This window comes from Rhipicephalus sanguineus, chromosome 5, assembly GCF_013339695.2.
Source record: "Rhipicephalus sanguineus isolate Rsan-2018 chromosome 5, BIME_Rsan_1.4, whole genome shotgun sequence".
Lineage (NCBI taxonomy): Eukaryota > Metazoa > Arthropoda > Arachnida > Ixodida > Ixodidae > Rhipicephalus > Rhipicephalus sanguineus.
In genome coordinates this window covers 41,823,404-41,840,881 of record NC_051180.1, presented here as the reverse complement: position 1 = coordinate 41,840,881, position 17,478 = coordinate 41,823,404, and the positions used below count along the sequence as shown (strand labels likewise).

At 43.0% G+C, this 17,478-nt stretch overlaps 1 protein-coding gene across 2 annotated transcripts; it reads left to right on the top strand.

Annotated features, from left to right (window-relative positions):
• The first annotated feature begins 24 nt into the window (after positions 1-24).
• LOC119393550 (LIM and SH3 domain protein Lasp) lies at positions 25-15,086 on the top strand. 2 transcript variants are annotated; one of them, XM_037660637.1, is made up of 9 exons: positions 25-262; positions 921-1,015; positions 3,681-3,765; positions 4,772-4,970; positions 5,719-5,760; positions 6,764-6,916; positions 8,423-8,539; positions 8,794-8,849; positions 12,863-15,086. In XM_037660637.1, the coding sequence occupies exons 1-9, from the start codon at positions 191-193 to the stop codon at positions 13,037-13,039; spliced, it is 996 nt and encodes a 331-aa protein (XP_037516565.1). In that variant the 5' UTR covers positions 25-190; the 3' UTR covers positions 13,040-15,086. The 2 variants fall into 2 exon arrangements, with proteins under 2 accessions (XP_037516565.1, XP_037516566.1); XM_037660638.1 differs by lacking the exon at positions 6,764-6,916.
• Positions 15,087-17,478: the final 2,392 nt, after the last annotated feature.

The following is a 17,478-nucleotide window of genomic DNA, read 5'->3' as shown; positions in this document are numbered from 1 at the left end:
CTTCTGTTGACATTTTTCCGAGGCTCTGCATGTTTTACATTTTTTCAGTCGTTTTTTTTTCTTCGGTTGCGGTGGTGCTTATAGTTGTGTGACTGTGAGTTTCAGGACGTTTTTCTTGGTGAAGTTCCACGAAAAAAAATCTGGATTACTTGGCTTCCTTGTGGTACAGTACGTGTCTTTTCGGTGGACGATGAGCTCTAAAAAGTGTGCACGTTGTGAAAAGACGGTGTATCCTCTCGAAGAGTTGAAATGTTTGGACAAGGTAAGCCCATCTTCAGTGTTCTCGATTAACATCTTCAAAAAATTGCTGCTTCCAAAATAACAGCTAGGCATGTTTCGATCTCTGCCCTTCGACCCACACCCCGTCTGCAAAGGCTGCCGCGCTTGATATCCTGTTGCGCTAATCCGGATCTTGCTGTCCGGTCTGTGACACTACTCCTTCGAGACGTGCAAAGTCGTGTACCCGCGGACGGCCTGTAACGTCACAGTAATCATTTTCACAGGGACACTGAGTAACTAATGTGTCTTCTCTACAGTTTCCTGATGTAGTACCTAATTCGGGACACTTTCTTTTCCTCGCTGAATAGTTCGGCAAAGTTGTCACTTCTAAATTAGGGCATTATGACTGCTTGCGGTTCACGTTTCAGAGGCGCAAGGTCGATGGGGGCCGTTTTCTGACGCGTTCGGGCGCTCTTCGGCGGCGCCCCCAATCTTGGGCAAAGAGAGCTCGCTTCGCGAGACGGGACGCCGATTTCACGCTCTTCTTTAGCAGTGTGCAAGTTTTTTTTTCCCTGTGCGAAATGTTCTGGGACCGCGCTCCAAAGAACGGGTGTGGCCACCGCCGCGGAGTGTTCTGCATGCGCCAAAAGCATAGTTTCAAACTCTGGATCTCATGACGGTTGTTTCGTGCTTCTTGACAGATATGGCACAAGGGCTGCTTCAAATGTCAAGAATGCAGCATGACACTAAACATGAAGACGTACAAGGGATTCAACAAGCTTCCCTATTGCAGCGCGTGAGTATACAGTTTCCTCCTTTTGTTTTGTTCTAAACTAGATCGGCTGCATGCTGGCGAATGTGTTTCGTTCTGAGCCTAGCGCACATGTGTATCTCGGGGGTAAAAAAAAAAATGTTGCAGCCACAGACTTCCGCAAGCGAAGTGCGCGGCAGTAGATAACGAAAACGCGCATCGGCTCTTTTCGATTCACCGAAGCAGGCGTTTCACTTTTCCGCGAAGGTAAACGCTGTCATTGCGGCAAACGTGTACGTGAAAGCTGGAAGACTGTTTTTGTATAAATCCTGCTTTAAGTGAAAGGCTTTGTGCTTAAGCAGTCTGTAGGGTCCACACTCGCAGTATTTTCATTTCCAGCACGTGGGATGTTCACTGTTCTGAATACTCGTTTAACGTCACAGGCTGAGCTCTCATGCCATCAAAACAAATGGTCCAGATATAAAACGCTCACTGCGAAGCCAGAAATGCACCATGCCTCGATAACATGTCTGAGCAATTAGACACTGACATATTATCCATGCTGTAGCACCGTTAAGCTAAGTTTCTGGTCATAAGTGCTGCTCTCAAATTCATTTGTCCTGTGCACACTGGGAAGACATACATTTTGGAACCCGAAAAGTAAAGCTTCAGACTTGGGTCTTAACTTGGCAAACAGAATTTGCCGAAGTCAACAAGGACAAAGGCCATGTTCTATTTCTTGCTTCTGATAATACGTAGTCTAACTTGACAAGATAATTCACTCGAGCCTCTGAGTCAGTCTGCTATCATACAAAGTATGCTCTCATGAGGCCCTGTGTCACTAATCAATGGAGCCTTCTTAGCGCAGGTACTCTGACCTGATGGAGATGAGTAGATTTTGAAATTGTGTTTCAAGTTATCAGGGGCAGCAATCCGCTTAAGGCCTTTCTACAGGTTATTACACGGAGATGGCTTTCCTTGAAAATTTTCGTGTATTTCTGTGCAAATATAACAAGCAGAGAAATTCTGACATGTCTATTAGTGGGCAAAAACCAAAACACCTCGTCAGAAATGTGACTAAGTGCTTTCTTCCGAAAGGGATGACAAGTAACAGAAGCTTTACTTGTGTGAATCTATAACATTTTTTAAATGTCACTGCCGCTTACTAAGCAGATAATTAGCATTTATCATAATCAGTAACTGCAAGCTTGTAATTACAGTGTGGAAAATGAAACAAGTCTTGTGTTTGAATTACTGCTGAGGAAATTTACATGTTTTGTTGCTTGTGAAATATGCAGTGTCATTAGTTCTGTCCTTGCCAAAGCTAAGTCGTGTGAAATTTAGTCTCTGTTCAACTTTCAATGTTACTGCCGTTGCTACAGGTGTCAATGTCTGGTTACACACCTTGGGGACCTTTGTATACCCATTATGCTAACCTTTCTGGATATAACATACAGGGTGTTGCTCAAGATATGTTTGAAGTTATTTTAAAATATACGATTTGTTGTAAGTTAAGAATTCTCTTGTAATCACAAACTACAGATGCATACATTTTATAATGACTGGCATGAGTTATTATACAAGTCATTACAAAAGTTAGAATAAGTAGCTCTTTAGCCAAACGAGTAAGGTAGTCCTAACGTAGCCTGTCATCTGAGGATTTACAACCAACTTTTAAAAAAATTGGCCCTTCTAAGTTTTGCAGAATGATGATTGCTCACCAGTATTTTTTTACTAAAACTGAAATCTGAAGAAAAATAACACATAAGTTCATTGTCATGCCCCAAAAGTGCCACTTCTGTTTACTAAACTCCCCATTGAGTGAGCATGGAGTTAATGTCCTTACTAAGCAACAAACTCATTAAAAACTTGGGGCGAGTTGGGGAACATGTTTTTAGGTTGCGCAAAACACAGCACTTCCTCTGTTATTCTCTTTCGTCTGTGTTGTTCTGAATTTGTAAACTTTTAATCATTCAAAGCCTTGAAAGAATTTATTTTTCTTTATGTTATCTCAAGTTGAATAAAGTATGGACCCAACCAGAATTGTGGATTTAATACAGATATCACGACTTACATCATGTCTAATATCAGAAACAGAAAAGGAGGAATACTAACAGATATGCTTGCAACTTTAATGTGGCGACTGTGTTGGTGGCGTTATCTTGTAGTGGCTCCAGTCAGCATGCACAATAGCTTGAGCATCAGCTGTTTCTTGCATTGCTACTCTAAATGTCTTGACCTGGCTTAAGAATTTACTGCAGATGTACTATTGCCAGCTGAACTATTGAAGTTTCAGGAGTTAGATGGAATCGCAAGTTACTCAAGTGAGATGTATTGTATGTCAGATGTGCATTTCAGCGATAATTGTTATGTGCATGCTCCCATAGTCGTTCTGATGTTTGCCAGTGCCGCAAGGAGCTTCATTAAAAGGTTTAAACAGAAATAAATTGAAAAAGCTCTATTTCCCTTTGGAGGATCTAAACTCTGGACACTGCTGGGCTTCTCAAAAGTGATTGCAGGACTTCTCAAAAAGAGATTGGATTCTTGCATTTCCAAATGGCTTACTGCTACCAATGTCGCAGGAAGCAGCTCATCGCTTACCATGCATTATAAGTTGGCCAAGGTTTTGCATCACTGGTTCACAATATGAGTGCAGCTGTATTTATGAGGAAGTCTTTGGGGTAACTGCCATCTGTTTTGAATTTTTCAGTCACTGTCCACAGGCCAAACACACAACAGTGGCAGACACACCAGAGGCCAAGCGGCTTGCAGAGAACACTCGCATACAGAGCCAGGTATGAGTTTGTTGTTTGTTGAAACATGCTGCTGCTTTTCTTGTTTGTCATTGTTTTAATTGGGTGTCTGTCTGTTGCTTAGCTGCCTTGTGGTACCTGAGTAAGTATTTCCATGCATGCAGTGGAATGTTAAGAACAAAAATATCTGCCACCTTTTTGTTTCTCTTTATTCTTTACCACTTGGTCTTTTCCTTTGAAGTGTCACTAACAGAGTTTGTGTGGGTATAGTAGTTTGGTTGTTCGTTTAATGCCCTTTGCAGGCATGTTACATCAGTGCATATTAGCTGGACACTGTTGCAAATTCATAGGTAATTTTTTGGATTAGTGCACCAGGGTTGGATTAATGCACCAGGGTAGTGCACCAGGGCACCATTAAAAAAAAGCAGTAAGTGACCTAGGTTTGTTCAAAAGTATCATCCTCCAGTAAATACTAAAAACTGAAAGTTCTCGAAATTAGATGTGGAACATTGCATCGTTGTTTGACAGGTGTCTATAGATAGTGTGGGCACTAGTTATGTGCATAATATGCAAGTGTTGAAGGCACCACAAATAAGAGAAAAAAAGCAATATATTGTTTGGGAACCCAGAAGACTGATCCATTGATTCTACCTTCTCTTTTGCTTTACTGCAGTTGCATAGTGACATGCTCTCACAATATAGACGATGAAATATGGTTTTTGTAAGTTGCAGTGGTGGCATAATATTTACTGGCTACCTGTAAATGTTGTCTTCCTAGCTAGAACTTTCTTTATATTTTGTTTATTTTCCTTGTGAATTTGTTTGATGGAACTCCTGAGTACCTTTTTGCATGGTATCGTTGTTTGATGCATCAATCATCTCAGACTGAAGACTGTGCTTGCATGGTGGCAGAATGTAGTGCAGTGACATTGCATGGAATCTTTTTTTCCATAGACATTTGTTTTCAGCACTTGCCTGTCTGTTCGGATGGCTGAGGCCAGCATCCTTTTGTGCATCTGGTGTTCTTATAAGTGCACTCCTTGCTCAGGTGAAGTACCATGAAGATTTTGAGAAGCTGAAGGGAAAAGTGACGCAAGTTGCAGACGACCCAGAGACGATGCGCATCCGCCAGACTTCGAAGATCATCAGCAATGTGGCGTACCATGGCGAGCTAGAACGCAAGAATCTCATGGAACAGCGCCGGGGGCTGCTACCACAGGATCGCAATGGCCATGGGGATAGTCGTGGTGTGTTGCCATCTTGACTATCTCATTCATCTTCTGCTCACACATTTTCGTTATCCATTATAGCACGGTTTCTAAAAGGGATGGCGACGTCATTGAATCTAAATGCAAATTAGAATATAAAGATGCATTTTAGTCCAGATTTTCTGGGAAACTTTAATTTGATGCCTTTAAGCGGCTGCAGCAGGAAGTGGCTGTGCGCTATTGTTGGCCCTGTGATAAAAATCTGTAGTCTGACCTATTCTGTGTCTATGATGGGAATCGTTGCACCTAGTTTGATGGACACAGGAAGAAATGATGTGGACAGAAAGGGTGCAAACTACCAGCTGGTTTTATTCATTTGGTCACTGCATAAATGTGCTTTGTTCACACGTTCTAAAGTAACGGAAATGGGAGGGGGAGGGTATACACGTCAAGCCTATTTCCATTCTTTTGGGATGCATGAACAGTGCATATATATGCAGCTACCAAAGACATAAAACCAGTTGATAGTTTGTCTGACTGCATGTGCAACGATTCCGATCATAGACATGCACCAACTTTCCCAGCAAGACATTCTAAAATAGTGTTCTGCGTCGTGTTTTAGTAAGGGCTCTCGTAAGATTTCCGCAGCATCAACCTTTGAAAGTGCATTCAACACATCAGGAACATTACTACGAAAGTAGTTCAAAGTTTAACTTGCACACCATGTTATGCTATTTGTAGTTGCACTTACTAATCTTTCAATCCACTATTGTTTCTTCATTTACAGGTGCCGAACAAGAACCGCCCCCCATTGACATTGCACAGTTTCGTGAGTAGCTCTATGCTGTTATACACGTGCCACTCACTTTCAGGGCCGTCCTCACTTGCTTTCAGCAGTGCACCTGTTGTGTCATATTTCCTACTTAACCAATGGCAGTCTTTTTGGGATGCATGCTGTCCTTCTCTTTTGGGACATCTGCAGATCTTTCTCTCCTGTTATTATAATGAAAGGACATGTACAGACATTTTCAGCTATATTCATTTTTGGGGTGATAGGCAGAATAGAACATTGGAATTGCGTCCCCATTTCATACTCTACACAGTTTGTACAGTGGGTGTTGAGTCGCTGAAAACTGCCTTGCGAGGCTAATGCCAGATACGGGCACAGCTGTGTTTGTTAGTGTGCGCTTTAGTGAAGCATGTCTAGCAAGTTACATGATGAGATGTGCTGCCCATTTGATTATAGTGTGTTTTCTTGAGAGTGACACTAACAAAATGTCAGTCAGGCATTTTGAATAAGTCTCCCTAAAAATAAATAATGGTGCCTGTCTCCCTCTATATGCCTCCTCACTTCATGAAATAGCATACCAGCATACCAGATTTGCTCAAGCGTAATGAGTTTTCTCAATCGAGAGTTGTTGTTCCCTTTTTTTCTTTTTTTTACAGCAGTCTAAAAGTGTGCCTCATATTTTATTGAACACCATTCTATAAATGCAGTAGTATTTCAGGTCCTTATAGCCTGTTAACTCAAAGCAAATGTGCTGCAAGATTCTGCGCGTGTAGCTCACTTTTATTGCTTGCGTCTTTGGCTGGGGTTCCTGCATGAAGCGATAGTTTGTGCCTTGTTTGTAACAGCTAATTCCTTCGGTCTCTCTGGGCGAGCTTTCTGGGGCATTAGGTTTGTGCATATGTGAGGCTCGCTGTTGTCCTGCGGCAGCAGTGCAGTGTCACTCACTGGGCTCCTTTCCTCCGTCGTGTTGTGTGCTACAGTGTGTTTTCCCTCGAGCTCAGTGTGCATGTGCGTGTGTGCACTCCTTCCCTCCTCTCGGCAGCACCCCCTCCTCCTCCCCCTAACGAGGAGCGGCCCAGCAGAACACTCCAGTCAGTCCGGGCAGCCACCGAGTACGAAATGCCGGCCAATAACAACTCCCCCTACAGCTCCAAGCTGCAGTCCACAGTTATCTACACATCCGAGGAAGGACCAGGTACCTTCGCTTCCTCCTGCTATTGAAACACCCGCCCTGCGCCAAGTCCAGTCCTGCCCGTACACTGCGTGGGCTTGTGTGCTTGTCTTGGAAGGGTAAAGTCCTGGGCTGCATGGTGTGACCTGTGTAGTGCTCTGCGTTAGCTTACAGGGTCTTGTGTTGCATATTTAAACTGCACGCGCAGAAGACCGTAAAAGCAGCGACTTGAAAGGACTGCACTGCAACTTAGACCCAGTTCTTTTGCATTTAGAACACAAAGCCTATTGCAGAAGCATATAAACACCAAACGTACAAAAGTAAAGTTCTTAGGTCTACAAGTTCTTCCCACCCATAGGCCTAGCGAGATGGAACTTGGAATAGGTAGCAACCTCATGTTACCAATACTAGGACTATGTCTGAATCTATTGCATTGCTATCAAGGCTTGGAACACTGCAAAGTGTTTTACATTGGGTCGCTTGAGTCTGAGGCTGAACACTTCGCAACATTACTGTGACATCTACAGTTGTTTGTGGCTGCACTTTGCAAACGAGCACCTCATTGTTGATGCAGTATCAAATCACATTTTTTTGTCATTTTTCAGTTGTTGTTTTTTTCTTTCTTCTATTTTTTTATTACATCAATATTTAGCTTAAAGGGAGTACTCTTGCTGTATTTAAGCATTCTGAAAGGAATGGCAGGGCTATCTTTTCAAGCAAGTTTTCTTTAGGTTGCATTCATTCTGTGGTTTCTTTACTTTGCCTTGTATGTACTGACAAAAGCAGGGGCTCTTTATTTTTTCACTCTTAGTATTTTTGCTTTTAAGAAATTTTACAATGTGCTCCGCTTTTGGCTGTTACTATTCTCACCAAACTAATGCCTAAGAACTCGCCAACCTAGAGCATTTGCGGAACAACGCGAAAGGTGTGCTCATTCAGCTGGCGACAAGGCACTAAACACTTCTCTCACTAGAAGGCTCAGTTGGCCTTTTAGATGTCTCTTCACATCTGTTTTGTGAAAAGATTACAGGTCACTAAAAAATTGGAAGCTAAGCATCTTTTGTTAAGCTTGACGTTCAAATTCCAGTGCCACTGATGTATTTATGATTAACAGCGGCTTATGAAGCAATGCTAAGAATTAGAAGAAAAAAACGTACATCGACAGTCAAACTGACAACAGCTAATAATGTCACAACATGTTCTCACATTTAGCTACTTCTCAGCTGTGGGTGGCAGTTCGAAGCAGATGTTGTGCAGCATATCACTATGTGCCAAAATATGCTTCATTATCTGTTTCATTCATTTCATCAGTGTTGGTATGTATTTGGTATGGTATCAGTCTGTCTTCATTTGAAGGAGACATCGTTCATATACCATTTCTCTAGTATTAACTAACAAGCAAGCTCTAAAACTAATTTCTGAGGCAAAGCTTATTTTAGAGCGCATGATGGGGTTCTTTTAAAGCAAAGTGGTGTGTGTGCGTACTGTGTTGCTGAAAGTTGACATAGCTTGTAATCACTTTTGTTCCAGTGCAAACTCAGCCTGTCCGCAAGGTCGGGTCAATCGCAGACTATGATCCTTTGAACGACAACTATGGGTCTTCTGCCGTAGGGTATAACCCGCCACAGTCTCAACACTACTATAGAGGTTAGTAAAGCATACTGTGGCTCAGTAATACGGTAATTCACGTTCTATGCCAGTTATGTGGGCTGTCCGTGAGCTACTCGTTGGTTTGTTTGTTGTGGTCCTGTATTCATGTTGAGCGTATGCTCATTACATGACAGAAGTGCCTGGTGGCTTTATGGCAAGCTATGCAGCATATTGCTGGTCCAAGTTTATTTATTATTGCACCCCATTTTGACTGTCACTCGCTTCATGTCTGGTGTCCTAATTTATTCCAGGACCCGCCCCTGCTATGCAGCGTGTGATGCCTTCTCAGTCCCATGTGCCAAGTGGGGTAAGTGTAACGTGAATGGAGTGTTACCAAAGAAATTGCGGCTAAAGTCTGAAAATTATGAAGTTTATTGGAATAGTAATATATTACTCAGATGTGTGATTGCAGGAATTGGACACGTAAAAGGCAATGGTAGTGGCAAAAATGCTTTGTCCACGCCAATTTCCCGAGAGCTCACTGACAATCGCCACACTGCAGTGTTACAGTGGTATATAAATGAGCGTGAGTCCCCGCAATTTGCGAAGCAATGCATGTGGTAGTTCTGAATGCAGAAAGCTTTATGTAGATCAAAGGCAATTGGGGAAGGTTAGTACTGACCATTATGCACTGCTGCACCTAGAGAATAAACATCTTTATTTGAGAAGATAGTTCAGGAGAATCGTCATTAGCCCAGAGCACCTTGAGCTCGGGCCACGCCCTGGGCCCTCGTGAGTCATGATGGACTTCACAATCGTTAAACTGACATGACATTTTCGACTTATGTTCGTGTGATAAATGAAGGCAAGTGTCAGAATAATTTAGCACAATATACATGTTTTTTAAAGCCAGTTTCTGTAAGTGGATGTGTTGTGTGGTTGCGGAACACTGGCCCACACTGCTGCATGGAAACTGTAAAGATCAGGAAGAGGCTGTTGTTATCGAACATTCATCCCCACACGAAAACCACAAGACTTAGTTGCTGCCTTGACGAAGACAAGTCCACTTGTTGAAACTTTGGCTCCAGCGACATTCACTGTTAAATGAATTTTCAGTATTAATTTATTGTGATTCATGGCTATAACCACTGTAAAAATGTGTGGACAATCTATAAGACTGTAGCATTGGGTGTGTTGGTACAACATGATTATGAGTGCAAATTAGTGCAACCGACAGGAGGGGACAGAAGAGGACACAGAGCGCTCTGTGTCCTCTCTTCTGCCCCCTCCTGTCGGTTGCGCTGATTTGCACTCATAATCAATCTATAACTTCTGGACAGTGATAACAAGCTTTATTGAGCAGCTATTCAATAGCTTGTTATACCCCTGCCACACTGGAGGTGTTAATGTCATTTGGTTCGAAGGTCATTTGGCGCAACGAATGTCATTCGATATGAGGTGGTGTTACACAGGAAAAAGTAATGTCATTCGTTCGTGATACCAATGTCGATAATTTAGGAAAAAAGCCAGAAAAGTTGAGTAAGGTAAATGTAGCGTGGTAGAAAACGTAAGTTATTTATTTTAAAAGACATGTAGGGAGTCTCTTTGCTAAAACAAACACGCATAGAAATTTTGTATTGGAATATTTCTGGCCACTACAAGCCAACACGAGCCTTAGCTTTTAGCCGCAGCTGATAGAATGAACACAAGCAACATGGCGGACATGGCGGTGCCACTGAACTACACTGTAACTGAACAACGACGCTAAGCTGCAGCAACTAAAGCGTTTAGTTGCTGTCTACTTGGCGTTTCGAGAGAAGCGCGTTAGCCAGAGGAAGAGGCTTGAGTATGAGATAAACGAAGAATGTAGATGCAGCGACGACATTCAGCAGCGCATCCACGCGAACGCGTAGTCTCTGTACCACTGAGGTTGAGAGTAAAAAGTTTTTTGCGACAGCCTTCCACACAACTGCTCTCATTAAGATCACAAATGCCTTTAAAAAAACTCAAAATTAATAGCGTGTTTTCATTATTTCTTCTCAAATTGAGAATGCTGAGTGCCACATTTCAAGTAGTCTATGGGGTTGAGAGTATACATTCGGTGCTAGTGCGATCGCGAATGTGTTTCTCGAACTCATTTGATCGCCTAAGTCATTCGGTTCTAATGACATTAAATATCGCTGTGTAGCAGCCGCATAATCTCATTAGGTGCAAATGTCATTCTGTTCAAATGACATTAACACGTCCAGTGTGGCAGGGGTATTAGCTTCCTTTAACATATACTATATGGTTTTGGGCAAAAGTCCCATTATATGTAGTGCTGCCAAAAGTGTTATCCAATATTGTGCGTTTCCTGAAACACGCACTGTTTTTTGTGGAAGTTGCAGTATAGCAAATTTAAGGCCATGTTTATGTAAATGCTTACATGCCTCTATGGGCCAAATATATATGAAGTTCATGTGTATCCAAACCAGGCACATAGGCAGCCCCCCCCCCCCCCCTTCTTGAAATTTGTCCAGCCTTCTGTATTCCCGGGCAACTTTTTTTTCTTTTTGCCATGGAAAGACTTTCTTTCGAACAATTAGGCCTTGCCCCCCCCCCCCCCCTCGAAAAAAAAATCCTGGCTACGTGCCTGATCCAAACACTGTTTGCTGATATCTTTACTGCTGTGGTGTGTGAAATATGCAAGAGCTACATTGTGCACCTGGAAGCAGTATACGGCCCTTGTGCACCGCCTATAGAGGCGCCACTGATAGCCACCTAGCAGGTGCCGCCGACAGTACGTGCGGGAAGCCGAGCAGACGACAGCGCTTTGCACAGCTTTGCTGCGAGGAGATGAATGAAGTTCGCGGCTGCTATTTCCCCTTCGTGCGGGTGCCAGACAACTAATTCTGCACTGGCAGCTGCAGGAAAGGCGCGGGCCTCTACGAAAATGGACTTGTGCACGATGTTTGTCACGAACGAGCGCTTAACTAAGCGCACGTCGCCGATTGCAAACGACGGCATGAAAGCCTGGCACTGACGGTTCGTGCACGACAGAGCGCGCGCATCAAAAAAACAAGTATAAAAAGGCGCCGGGAGCGCGCCCGCGCGCCTCTTACCCTCTCCGCAGAAGACTCCACCGACACAGCCAACGAAGGCGAAAGATCGAGATATTCGAGAAAGCAAAGCTGAGCCAGTGGTGCCGTCTGATTCCGCAGACGAATCGGTGAGAGGATCTCGCCCTTTTCCTAGCTTTCGCTGTGCTACGCACAGACGAATCATACGCACCTTCCCGAACCCAGGCGCGAGCCGATACAGGCAATGCAAGCGCAGCAAGCGCGCGGGGCCAGAGTCAGTCAGTGAGGAGTTAGTTGGCGAAGAAGTTATGTCGTTTTAGTGATAGCATCGTTCACTCAACCGCAGAAGACGTGTTGTTTGATGATCTAGTGCTGTGAGTTAAGTATCAAGAGATGACAGTGACAAGTTTTGAAGAGGGTCGCCGAGAAGACATGCGATGACCGACTGCAGAGGAGAACGAGTGTCCGCGTGGAGTGAATCGTCATGCCGGTGAGTATCAAAGGTGCGTCGCGCAGACCAGCGTAACAAGATCCAGCTATGAGGTGCAGCTCGTGGTGAACATCCGCTTTGTTTTGTTTACAAAGGTGACGTCTCAATCACTTCTTGTTCTTTCTGAAGTCAACCATTGCTGCATTTCTGTTTCTGTAAATAATATAGAACTTAGCTTTTAATAGCGCGGTACATGTACCGCGCTAGTACAAGCTAAGTTCATGGATGACCAACTCGCCAGAACTACAACACTTCTGAAATATAGAACGTTTTAGCGAAGTGCCCTGCACGGCAGTCGAACCGAACCAACGCATGCTCAGGCTGATAACTTTGGTTGTCTACCAGTGTCAACGTGATCGAGTGCATCCAGCGAGCACCGATATGACAGAACGAAAGCATTAGAACAAGAAGCGACGTGTTAACCTGCACAATGATGAAGCGGCTCATCTTTGCCAACGAACAGTGGCGATCCATTGCTTCCGTCGCTCTTGCTCAGGAGGCCTTGCGGTAAGTGAGTAAAACCGTGTTCCGGGCACGTTGTTGTAGGTGTTTGAGCACTCCACTCCACAGCAATTGTTATTCGACATCCCTTGAAGTTTCGGCCACTACACATACGACGAAAGTTGCTTATTTCACTACGGAAACGTGAACAACGCCGAAACACACATACAACGACGTAGGGAACCACGGTGGCCGTCTGCTTGCTTTCCCGAGAGCAATGATTGAGTTCGCGCCTATGGCGCTTCCGTCGGCGCGCACTAGGCGTATATGCAGTGTTTGCTGCTCCTGTGTAATTTAAAGTTACATTGCCAGTGTGATTCCCCTTTGCAGCGAACCTTCCGGGCAATGTACGACTACGTGGCCCAAGATGTGGATGAAGTCAGTTTCCTCGACGGCGACATGATTGTGAGTTGCATGCCCATCGACGAGGGTTGGATGACCGGCACTGTACAGCGCACAGGCCTCACGGGGATGCTACCTGCAAACTACGTTGAACCTATCAACTGAATCCTATTCTCTGACAGAGTGCTCCCTTGTGCTTCGTTTTTTTTTTCTTGTGTCAGGTGCTTTGCAGGCTTTCAGTTGGTGCCTAAGACTCTTGCATTTTCTTGTCGTTTCTTTTCGGGAAAAAAGGCATGATTGATGGTTTGCATGCTTTCATTTAGGTGTAGTGAAAAACTGTTTTGTTTGCTCACGTCTTGCGCTTATCAGAAACAGACACGTTTTAGTTTTGAATGTATTTCAATTTTGCGTCCTCGGTAGCTCTCACTGGGATCGCAGATAGTGATTGGTTAATATCATAAAAGCCTGACTACTCGCACATATAGTGGGCATATTTGGAGACTCTGTAAGCAATGATTTCTGTTTCCCGACTTTCCTTACTTTTTCTTTGGTGCCTAAGAACCTTTGATATTTGTATAAAGAGTAAAGTGTGTATTGTATACCATCAGAAGTTTATGTACAGGCCACCAGCAGCGCTTCATTGAGTGCATTTGCTATTTTTTTAAGACTGTCAAGATAGAAGTGGCAAATTTTATGAACCACTGAGATGCATTTAACAAGTGTGCCTTGTGCAGAGTTCTTTGGTCACTGCTAAGAGGGCATATTTCCTTTTATGTGTGAAAAGACTTGCCATAGCCATTCACGAGGCTGTTCTCACAAAGCACTTTAGGATTGCATTTTAGCGTATGTGTTTGTTACCTTGACCTGTGGGGTATACAAAATGCAAGGATGTGCATTTTGTTTTTCTCTCTTTCAAAATATTTCCCCCAAGTGTAGTTTGCAGTCTGGTTTATCATGGCTGGACATCTTTAAAAAATATTTAGTCACAGTACGAAGAAACACAAGCCTAGTTAATGGTATTGCATCAAGTACCGTCTTTGATGTGCAATGTATTTGTCAGATGTGCTTTCTAAGCCCACTTGAAGTATTAGCAGCTGCTGAAGGCATTGTGACTGGAAGAGTTCTGAGTCATTCTTACATTGTTCGTGAAAGCTGCATCCGCATACTGACGTTGTAGCATGGGACTGCATTTGCACGCCTTCCTTACGCACCTGCATCCATGCATCGTAGGACTGTGCATTTTGTGTCTGCTATTCATCAGGGTCTCCTTTAGCACAACTTGGCTTATCTGGATGAATACAGAGTAGTATAAATGGCATTCAGTAGAGCATGTACTTTATACTCGAATGTGACAGCGTTGAAGCATATTTGTTGCTCAGGGTTTAGAAGCTGTCAGCCTTCACCACTCTTGTTTTACTGTTAGGTGTTTAGTGCCTGTCTCTTCATACGGTTTAATTTTGTGACTTTGCTCATGCTTGTTGTGTATGGCAGACTATGGTGTTCGTGCCCTTAAAAAAATAACTTCAGGCTAACGTTTGTACAAGTGTGGCAGAGCTGATTAAGATGCTATCTAAACATTCAAGCTCAAAGTTCATGGTTCTTGCTAACACTTTATTTTTTTTTCTTCAGGCATATACTCGCAAAGGGAACTGCTGTGTTTATTGCATGGCTATTTATTGCCCTAAGCCACTATACAGGTCTTGTTTTATACTTGCCTGACTGTTGTGTTCTGTGCTTTAGACATGATGCGTGAAGTTTTAACTACAAGTAATGCTCAAAGCCTCGCTTTGTGCTCATTTTGTATTGTACCTATAGCCTTTCAGTAATCACGAGTTTGCGTGCGTACCACCCCGACTTTGCACAGTGCTCGGAGGTGCATGTTAGAACAAAAGCTTCGTGCCTGTGGTGTTTGTGAGTTACATTTACCTTCTCGTAGTTCAGCCAACAAAGGTCTCTCTGACAGAGTGTACAAAGTATGACTTGTATGCGATTAACATGTGTACACTACTCAGCATTATGTGCCTTCTCGCAGTCCGCCAGTGCCAGATGGGTAATCAAGCTGTTGACTTACCCCATTTACATGCACTCTTTGTCTTGACACTAGAATTTGTATGTTGATTCCTTGGCTGGTGTAGCGTTTAGGCGCCTTCCCCAATATCACCTACCCTCCCCCCCCCCTTTTTTTTTGAGTAAAATAAAGCTTTTTAAGAGAGATTACGCTTGGCTGCTTGTGAATTACTTTATTTTGATGCACGGAAATTTTGTGTAGTGTGTGCTGTGTAATTAGTAAATATGAAGACAGGCTGAGGTGATGACACAAAGGGGGAAAAAATGTGTGGCTGCATCCAATTTTGGATTTACCTGTTTCACTCATTGCGTAGCCCATTAACTACGACGTTTTTGCACTTGAGGGGGGTAGCTGTTTGATGGCTTTGAAAAGGAGCCAGAATTCAAGCTAAATGTAGCCAAAGTGGCCATGCCATCTCATTTTATTGCTAAATTTGTAGCCAAATAGAATGGAAGCAGTATTACGAGTACAGTTTTTATTAGTTTTTATTATTGTACGATAAGTAAAGCCATTTAAATAAGCAAGACCATATAAATAAGAGCATGCACAGTTTCTTCCCTCTCGTTTGGTCTTCAAGCCACAAATAAATTCGAAATAAAAATAAATTATATAATAGATTAAAGGTGGCCGTACATAGTTTATGTAAAATACATAGTCCTTGCCAGATAAAGAGTGATATCGAAACATTCAAGCCCACAAGTAAGTAGGAATATTAAACATTGTAGCAGTTTTTCTTTGAAGCAGCAGACAGAATTTGATTAGTAGAGTTTGCATAATATCAGTCCAGCTTCAGATAGTGAAATCTGGTTGAAGATGGACAGCCCAGCTTCATTTTGTTGAGGACCTCTGTTTTTGTCAAGTTCACACTAGAACATGCACTGTGCATCAAAATTAGAAACTTGCATGTAGCATCAGTATACACGGCGGGCAGCATGCCAGAGACACATTTGTCAACATGCATGCAACTCGCCACTCCATATTTGCAGGCACGCTCTGCGCATTCCTTTGGGGTGTCTCGATGTGCACCAGCCTGCTAGTGTAGGGAAGCACACAGCATGCATTGGCTGAAGTAACAGAAAAGCTTAGAAACTGTATTTTATCTGCAAATAAGAAAAATGGCTCGCCAGAACAGAAGTTAAACAGTAGCCAGAAAGTAGCCATGGCGCCAACCTGAAATTTTCGCCGCCTACATGGTCGTAATGTAGCCAATTTGGTGCAAAGTAGCTACCAACAGCAACCCTGCACTTGAGGTTGCAAATTTGATGGCTGTCATGGTGTGGTGGCTGCATATTTCAATGGGCAGCAAAATGCAAAAGAACGTGCATTGATGTGGTGAGCCCTTGTTCTGGTGAAGCCTGTAACTGGACTGGTTTTGGTATATCACGTATAACGACTAGATTATTTCATTTGCCTTTCTTTTTTTTTTCTTCGTTACCATTTGTGGGACAGTTCACATTCAACTGTCATGCTTGAATTTGTAAAGACAGTTTTTTTTTTAATATTTAACTCTAGTTGTCTGGGAGATCGACTGAGAACAATGTTTCATTACACCCCAAAAAAAAAAGGCAGCTTTGCGCTAGTGGTGCCAAGCATCATTTCTTTCATTTCTTTCATTCTGAAGGAAGTGTATAGCTAGGCAGCCATCTTTAATTGTTTCTCTTTATTTTTCTCTTTCTTCATTTCTTTCATTCTTTTTCTCTCTTCTTTCTCTTTTTTCTATGACATTTTTGTCTCGATTTCCAGTTTCCTTTCTCCCTATGTATATTTCTTTCTATTTCTTGCTCTTTCTGTCTTTTTCCCCTTTCTTTCTATGCTTTACTCTCTCCCCTCCTCCTCACCCTCTCATCCTCATTTCTTCTTCCCAGCCCCTTGGTATATTATACTATACAAGGCTATGTTATGCTCTGCTAGTGTGATGAATAGCTGAGTGGTTACGATGCTCACCTTTGGGTCGTGAGTACGCAGGTTCGTATCCAGCCTCGTCAAGAAATTTTTTTTGCCAAGGATTTCTTTCTTCCTATCTATCACTTTCTTTCTTTCTCTGTATTCGTTCTCTCACCCATCACAGTAATTGCAGGCAACGCCAGACAAAATGGGACACATGTTCTGGGAGCGAAGCAGAAGAGGATGAAGAGAACGCGTGCCAGTTCATGATGTCAATCATTTCTGTTCATTCGTCGCGCACCAATGCTCGGCCTAAACAGCTCTTGCTTTAAAATATGATGGTGATGGACTCGTCTACAATGAAAGCAAGATAAATTTGTGTCTGGCTGTCGTTGAGATGAACGACAAAGTGCATGTTCCAGTACTGCAAGAGAACTTATGGGAGTGTCATAGTAAGTTTGTAACAGTTCATAACATGACGGAAGCCATTAGATCTAGTGTTCATCTCGTGTATGTGTTTAGTGTGTTGAAAAGGTAATGTCGCTTTGTTCCTGTCGGTGTTTTACCACCGACAGGAACAAAGCTTTGCTCTAAGAACATCCCCAGGCTGTTTGTATTGGCTGGTAAACAAAAATTTTTTTTTCATAATAGT

Bases quoted from the DNA above. Each gene is read 5' to 3' on its own strand.
- LOC119393550 (XM_037660637.1), top strand. From the start codon at position 191: ATGAGCTCTAAAAAGTGTGCACGTTGTGAAAAGACGGTGTATCCTCTC. The intron at 263-920 runs GTAAGCCCATCT...GCTTCTTGACAG, and splicing joins AGTTGAAATGTTTGGACAAG to ATATGGCACAAGGGCTGCTT. The intron at 4,971-5,718 runs GTGTGTTGCCAT...CTTCATTTACAG, and splicing joins TGGCCATGGGGATAGTCGTG to GTGCCGAACAAGAACCGCCC.